This window comes from Microtus ochrogaster, unplaced genomic scaffold, assembly GCF_000317375.1.
Source record: "Microtus ochrogaster isolate Prairie Vole_2 unplaced genomic scaffold, MicOch1.0 UNK74, whole genome shotgun sequence".
Classification (NCBI taxonomy): Eukaryota; Metazoa; Chordata; class Mammalia; order Rodentia; family Cricetidae; genus Microtus; species Microtus ochrogaster.
This window is the reverse complement of record NW_004949172.1, coordinates 1,454,352-1,462,367: the sequence shown is the minus strand read 5'-3', so window position 1 is coordinate 1,462,367 and position 8,016 is coordinate 1,454,352. Positions and strand designations below refer to the sequence as shown.

The window sequence follows — 8,016 nt, the reverse complement described above, 5'->3', positions numbered from 1 at the left end:
TACAGTGACACCGGATCCCACAAACAAAACATCCCCAGTGAGATCAGTGGTACATAGACCCCTCTCCAGAAATCACTCCTGCAGTAAGACGAGCTCTCATACCTCTGGCATGACACAAACAGCTCAAAGAGAAATGAGCTTTAAAAAAAAGTTGGCAAACAAATAAACAATAACATTAAAATGTGTTGATCAAAGAGCCTCAGGAAGCACTCTGAGAGGGAGGCCCCTGGGTGAGCCACTGAAAACACTGAGCTGCTCCCTACATGAAGATGCTCACAAATATGGACAAGATCCAGAAGAATACAGGAAACAAAGCTGCTGTCCTCTGAGTCCTTTGCCCCAGGAATCTGAGGCGGGAAAATAATGTGTGCAGGCCATGGATTTGAACATAACACCTGGGCCCTACAGGTTGGAAGCAGGCACCCTTGTCCTAGGTTAATAAACTAGTTACCCTGCAGCCATCACCTCCTTAACAAGGGTGTAGCCAATAATGTCACCATTCCCCTTTGTTTTCTGAGACAGTCTTTACTCTGACCTGTAGTTGTACACCCTTCTGACTGACCGCTCCAGTGCTTAGCTTTCAAGTGTGGACCCCCACAGCTGGCCTTTCTTTTCCCTTCTTTATTTCTATTTAGTTATTTTTGTAGGGTCTTTTTTTAAGATTTATTTATTTATTATATATACAGTGTTCTGTCTGCATATATTTCTGCACGTCAGAAGAGGGCATCAGATGTCATTATAGACGATTGTGAGCCATCATGTGGTTGCTGGAAATTGAGCTCAGGACCTCTAGAAGAGCAGCCAGTGCTCTTAACCTCTGGGCCATCTCTCCAGTCCTGATAGGGTCTTGTGTAGCCCAGGTTAGTCTCAAACTCTGCTTTTTACCTGAGGGCAACTTTCAGCTTCTGATCCTCCTGCCTCTCCTAGACAAGTTGCAATAGGGGTTAGGAAATAAAAAAATGAAGACTCCTGCAATCTGCTTGCCATGGCTTGAATGTGTACGTGTACTAATTAGTTTGTCAGTTTGACACAAACCAAGGTCATGTGGGGAAAGGAAACATCAATTAAGAAAACACCGCCACCAGATCAGCTTGTAGGCAAGTATGTGGGACATTTTCTTCATTAAAGATTGACGTCAGAGGCCCAGCTCACTTTGGTGGTGCCCCCTCCCCGGGCAGATGGCCCTGGGCTGTATAAGAAAGTAGGCTGGGCCAGGCAGTAGTGCTGCATGCCTTTAATCCCAGCATTTGGGAGGCAGAGGAAGTCAGGCCTCTGAGTTTGAAGCCAATCTGTGAGTTCCAGGACAGCCAGAGCTACACAGAAACTCTGTTTCAAGGGAAAAAGAAAAAGAAGGAAAGAGAAAAAAGGAAAAAAGTAGACGGAGTGGGCCACAGGGAGTAGGCCAGTAAGCATTGTTTCCCCGCGCCTTCTGCTTCAGTTCCTGCCTCTAGGTTCCACTCTGACTTCCCTCGGGGATGGACCGTGACATGGAAGAGGAAAATAAGCCCTTGCTCCCCAAGGTGCTTTGTAGAGATGATGTTGATCACAGCCATTAGAAGCAAATTCGGTCAGCACTGAGATTTAAGAGGCAAGACGTGAGGAGCAGTGAGCGTCAGGAGGGCACTGCCTCAAAATGGAGCTCAGGTTGTCACTGTGGGATCCTGCATTCTCCCTGTGTCTTCAAGGTTTTAGATTTACTTATGTGAATGAATGCTTGCATATATATGCATCGTGTGTGTGTGTGTGTGTGTGTGTGTGTGTGTGTGTTGCCCTTAGAGATCAAAAGAGGGCATTGGATTCCCTGGAACTGTTGTTAACAGCTGTCATGAGCCATGATGTGGGCGACACCAACTCCAACCGCCCCTAGATCATTCCTGCACACTTCCTGTTATCGGATGACACAGTCAGACCCAGCTTGACCCTTGACCTTTACAGCCTATGAAGCTGTAAGAAATCACAGTCCTTTATACATGATACAACTTGGAGAATCTGTGGGAGTGGTGCAAATCAGAAGCTCAGAAGTGGACAGAAGCTCAGCGAGAGGGCGCAGGGGGGACGGTCTGACCAAGACAAGGGAGAAAGGAGGAGAAGCAGCTAATGAACCATTCGCGTTTACTAAGAGCCTTTTTGTCAATAGTAAATACTTTGGAAAAACAGATGCAGTGTTGGTTACCGTAAAAAAAACTGCCCCAATGAACTCAGAGCCCAAAATTCCAACAGAATGTGTTTCAGTTCAGATTATTAGTCTGATAAATACAGGATTTAAAAAAAAAAAAAAGCATTGTTTTAGTCTGCAAAGTACAAATCCTAAAAATCCTAAGTACAGAGCTGCTATGTTGTCCAAAGCACCATGGCTAGATGGGGTGGGCCACACAATAGAGATGTGTGGAAGCCCCATGCCTTCTGGAAGATGATTTAAGGCTCCTCATAGAATTACTGAGGAATATGAAGCAGTATGAATTCAGGGTTGGGGACTGGCTAGTGTTTTCAAACATGGGTCTTACTTATAGTGCCCTTCTCCACTTTCTTCAGGAATCATGGGGCCCTGAGTCACACACAGCTCTGCATAGCAGAATACAGAGGAGCATTTCCTAAGAGGAAGTGACGCTCAGTCAACACCTGCCAATGTCCGGCTTTAGTTAAAGCCCTTCCTGCAGCCTGTCTTCAGAGACCTGGATGCATGCCGAGGTTTGCCGGGCCGTGTCATAACCCGAGGGTGGCAAATCCTGTATGTGGTGACTGTACATTGATAGAGCAATTTTCCTCCCATCTGTGATTCCCGACATTTGTAAAGAATCAATCTCCCAAACACAAGCGTGTCTCCCCTGTGAAGTCTCCGAAGGCTCTGGGTTCTGAGGAACCTCTGACAATCAGCAGCACGGATTTCCAGGGAGATGAGATGCCTTACAGGGATCCTAGAGATTCCCCGCCGTATGGACCCGCTGATGGTAGACCAGATGTGACCTCTGACTGAAACCCTTACAGCAGATGCTGCAGATGTAGGGCCTCTCCCCAGTGTGGACCCTCTGGTGCGTGTGGAAGTGCGAGGCCTGACTGAAGCCTTTCCCACACTGCTGGCATGTGTAGGGTTTCTCACCCGTGTGGACCCTCTGGTGAGCACTAAGTCCTGCGCTCCAGCTGAATTCCTTCCCGCACGCCTCACACTTGAACGGCTTCTCCCCAGTGTGAATGATCTGATGGACCTGGAGATTGGACCTCTGGCTGAAGGCTTTCCCACACGTGTCGCATTTGTAGGGCTTTTCGCCCGTGTGCACTCTCTGGTGAGCCTGGAGGTGTGAGGCCTGACTGAACCGTTTCGGGCAAGCGTTGCATTGGAACGGCTTCTCCCCGGTTTGGACGCTCTGATGGGCCTGCAGATTTGAGGCCTGACTGAACCGTTTCGGGCAAGCGTTGCATTGGAACGGCTTCTCTCCCGTGTGGACTCTCTGGTGATTGTGGAGGTTCAAGCTCCAGTTGAAGCGCTTCCCACACACATCACACTTGTATGGTTTTTCCCCGGTGTGAACTCTCTGGTGGGCTTGAAAGTACGAGCTCTGACTGAAGCCCTTCCCACACACGCTGCAGCGAAACGGCTTCTCTCCCGTGTGGACCCGCTGGTGGCTCTGGAAGCTGGAGGCCGAACTGAAACCTTTCCCGCACTCCCCGCACTTATAGGGCTTCTCCCCCGTGTGGACTCGCTGGTGACTGTGCAGGTTGAAGCTCAAGCTGAAGCGCTTCCCACACGCGTCACACTTGTAGGGTTTTTCCTCCGTGTGGACCCTCTGGTGGGTGTGGAGGTTCGAGCTACAGCTGAAGCCCTTGCCGCAGTCTCCACATTTGTAGGGCTTCTCTCCTGTGTGGATTCTCTCATGGGCCTGGAGGTGTGACCTCTGCGTGAAGCCCTTCCCACACACCTCGCATTTGTAAGGTTTCTCTCCCGTGTGGACTCGGCAGTGGATGTTGAGGTCTGTGCTCCGGCTGAAGCCTTTCCCACAGCTGGCGCACCGGTAGGGCTTCTCGCCCGTGTGGATGGGCAGGTGTGCATACAGATGCGAGCTCTGGTTAAAACTCTTCCCACACTCGGGGCAGGTAAAAGGTTTCTCCCCCGTGTGAACTCTCTGGTGTGTCTGCAGATTTGAGCTCTGACTGAAGCCCTTGCCACACTCGTGACACCAGTAGCGCTTTTTCCCTGGATGAACATTTTGTTGAGTGGGGACAATGGAGCTATGCCTACTGTCCTCGTGTGTCCTGTGTACAGGGGACTTCTTTCTTAAGAGGACCTGCTGATGGAGTCCCAGACTCGGGCGGCCACTGAAGGATTCTTCTCCCATGCTGCACTGCTGGGCCTTCTGCTCTGTGGAAACAAGATGCGGGGTGCAGGGCGACACTGCAAAACTGATTTTACTGCAGTCGCCGCTGCTGTGGGCTTTGCCTCCTTTGTGCAGCATTTTGTTATTGCGGGGGGACATGCAACCCAGAATGTCATCACCCAGAGGCGGCAGCCATGGCTTGGTTTTCACCAGGGGCTGTTGACAGTGTCTCCGATGGTTCTGTCTATTGCTAAGATTTGTTTCACTCCAAGAACTCTGAGTTCTCCGAGTTCTCCCAGAAGGACATTGTTGGTTTTCGGTAACGCTAGAACGTTCTCCTGTGAGACTCTCAAGGCAGCTGTCATCTATGCAGGCCCAGGGCAGCTCTTCTGCTCCCGCGTAGCAGGTGTTTACCATGGCACCTGGCGCTCCAGCCAGTTTGGTGACATCATGGCTCATCGTTTGCCAGCATGGAAGCCGCCCCAGCGAGAGGCACCTTAATCCTGCTACAAGAAGAGTCTCCATCTTGTTTGGACCCTGGCCTCCTGAAAGAACAGAGAACAGAAGGTGACATCAGCAAAGATGGTGACATCGAAGGGCCAGGTCCTCGTTTTTTTCTGGAAACATTAGAGAGCAGCTTTGAGGGCAAAGTTCCGGGAGCTCTGGGAATAAGGGTCTACAATAAAGAGGGCATGCACTCAAGAGTGTGACATGGCGGGAAATTTGGGGTGAGCCCAAGAGCACCTTTATCCTCTGCCTCCTACCTGCCTCACATAGCCTGTGCACAGCTGTGCAGACTGATGGGGGGGGGCAGGGGGAGTACTTTTCAGGATCTGTTTTTATTTGTGGGATGGTATGGGTTGAAGTAAGCATGGGTCCAACTCCCCCCTGGGAATGGAGGGAGCAGAGAGGACAAGGCCTGCCTGGTCCAAACCTGTCTGTGGGCCAGTGAAGACCGACCTGGTTCACCTGACTCAGAGCCAGGATGAGAGTGTAATGGGGAGGCACAAGGAACTTTGAGGCTGAGGGAAAGAGGGAAGATATAAAGAGAGTGAACGGAACAGCAAAGACTCAGAAACCGAGGCCCAGCTCGAGGACATCACTGCAAAAGCACGCTTGTGTAGAAGGAGATTGGAATGACTTCATTGCACATACTCGCTTGGAAACTACTAGAAGACAGCTAAAGCATTCAGAGGGCAAGGCTCCAAAACACACCGGCTGAGTAGGGAAGGCCTTCTCTGGGGAAAAGACAGAATGCAGGGACAGGAACGAATAAAATCGGTTTTCTTCAAACACCTGCTCTCCAGGATGGAGGAGGATGGGGTAAGGGGCTCAGACACCTGAGTAGATCTCAGACGTCAACCAAAACCAGCAGGTATCCTGATGCAATAACAAAGGTTACAATACTGTCCGATGGGTCCCCCCAAGGACACTAGACAATGACACATTAACAAGCTATCGGGATAGCAAACGACGAAAGCACGAAAGCGAGCTTAACAAATCCTGAAGCGGAAGCTTCGATGATTCTGGGAGGCAGTGTGGTGGCTTGCGGAAGTGCGGGAAACAAAGTCAGGGGAGAAAGAGGGAGAGGATCAGGGCAGGGGCCAGGAGAGGAATGTTCCTCTCAGGAACACTGAAGGCCTTCTCGAAGCAGAGGACACTGCAGCTGCACACCCAAAGCTCCTCCAAGCAGCCGCTGCTCAGGGTACACTCGGGATTTGGGTGCAAGTCCATGGTGACGAGTCTGGTGGTGCTCAGACACCAGCAGAGGCGAGCAAAGAATGGGGAGTAAGCAGGACACAGTCGAAGCAGCTTGGAGCAGGACCTGCAGGGACTTCTGAGCAGATCAATGCAGAGTCTGAGAGAGGGGGCATGGCACTTCATCAAGGAAGAACATTCCAGCCAGAGAGAAGCAAGTAATGGTGACAGAGACAGAAGCAGGGGGAAAAATGGAGATTGGCAGAGCTGGAAGTGTGAACCCTAGGAAGTTGGGGTCCCAGGCAGGCACAGTGGACCCTAGTGCTTGGGAAGCTGAGGCAGGAGGATCACAAGTTTCTGGACAAGCCTGAGGTACATAGAAAGATCATGGAAAAAAAAAAAAAACTCAAAACAACTACTTGATTTTACTGAGCAAAATGTGAAGCCAAGAGTCTGAGGCAGGGAGTAGCACAATGAAACTCTCTGGTTGGGGTTGTGGGGGAAGCACCCCACACAAGAGCAGCAGTCCTGGGGCTCTGGTAGCTGCACTCATCTCTCTGGGTCAAAGATACAAGAAAGGGGTTGTGGAATCTCCCTTCACAGCTAAGGAAAGCTGCTGAGGCCAGGCATGTGTCAGGGGCGTTCTGCATGGAGGCCCAAAGGGGCCTTTGACTGGAGCTGTGAAGGTGAAGCCTGAACTTGCTGGAGACCCCAGAGTCGTGGGAGAGTGGACCCAGGCCAAGAGAGAGGTGTGCTGCAGTCGACAGAGCTGCAAGGAGCTGCAGATCAGAAGGGCACTTCGACACCAGACATGGAGATGCATTGGCGTTTGCCCAGCTGGTTTTCAGTCTTGCTCTGTTCCAGTACGTCCTATGCTCCCTCCCCTTCATTTTGGAATGGTAATGACTATCCCGTGCCCTTGAGTGTTGGGAGTCTGTGAGCTGCTTTTTCATTTTGACTTTACAAGGGATTACAGATAAGGGTTTGCCATGAGTCTAGAAGACGTTTTGAACTATGGGTTTCCAAACAGAATTGAGACTATGATAGACTATGGGTCATCATCATAGGGACTTTTGAAGTTGAACTAAATGCAGTTTTGAATTCTGATATGGCTTCAAACCTATGGGGAGCAAGGAGTGGAAAGTGGTGGTTTAAATGAAAATGGCTCCAATAGGCCTATTGGGAATGGCACTATTAGGAGCCGTGTCCTTTGTTGGAGGAATTGGGGGTGAGATGTGGGGTTTCAAATGATCAAGCCAAGCCTAGTGTCTCTCTGTTTCAATAAGGCTGCTTGTTTGTTTTCCGACTGCTCAGCCCCAAAAATAATCACACAGAAACCATATTATTTGCAATACGGTTTGGCCAATAGCCTAAGCGTATTTTTGGCTAACACATATCCTAAACTAACCCATCTCTATTAATCTGTGTATCGCCACCTGGCTCTGCTATAGGCCCAAAGCAGTTGCTTTATTAACCACTGATATTCACAGCATACAGAGGGGAATCCCACATCATCTCTCTCTTCCTGCTGCCATCGAATCTGGATGTAGAACCATCAGTTCTACATGATGATAATGGACCAAACCTCTGAGACTGTCAGTTAGCACCAATTAAATGCTTCTTTTATAGAAGTTATCATGGCCAAGGTGTCTCTTCACAGTCACAGAACACTGACTAAGACATGCACACTCATCTGCAAGCGCACTCACACATACATAAAGAATGTTTTAGAAAACATTTAAAGAATAGCATCTGTGTGTAAAATGCAGCTCTAAGAAATCAAGAGGAGGGCCTGGAGAAACGAATCAGAGCACTGACCTGTAGGAGGCCACGCCTCCGCTCACCGCCAGCACAAAGAGCCTGTCTGAAAACATGTGGCTACCAAGTAACTGTGCTTGGCTCCCAATTTTGTGAGTCTAGAGGTTTTCTTCTTTCTTTGTAAGCTTTTTTATGTCTTATGTGGATCCATGCCCCCACGTTGAGCACCATTATGTAAATGGAAACTGCT

General features: G+C 49.7%; 1 protein-coding gene across 2 annotated transcripts in view; it reads right to left on the bottom strand.

Annotated features, from left to right (window-relative positions):
• Positions 1 to 2,055: 2,055 nt before the first annotated feature.
• The window catches only part of Znf235 (zinc finger protein 235), a 10,649-nt gene continuing 4,688 nt past the window's right edge, over positions 2,056 to 8,016 (bottom strand). For both annotated transcript variants that reach the window (XM_005370319.3, XM_026777589.1), the window contains exon 4: positions 2,056 to 4,855. In XM_005370319.3, the coding sequence (XP_005370376.2) occupies positions 2,916 to 4,855 (1,940 nt within the window). In that variant the 3' untranslated portion in view covers positions 2,056 to 2,915. The remainder of the gene's footprint in view (positions 4,856 to 8,016) is intronic.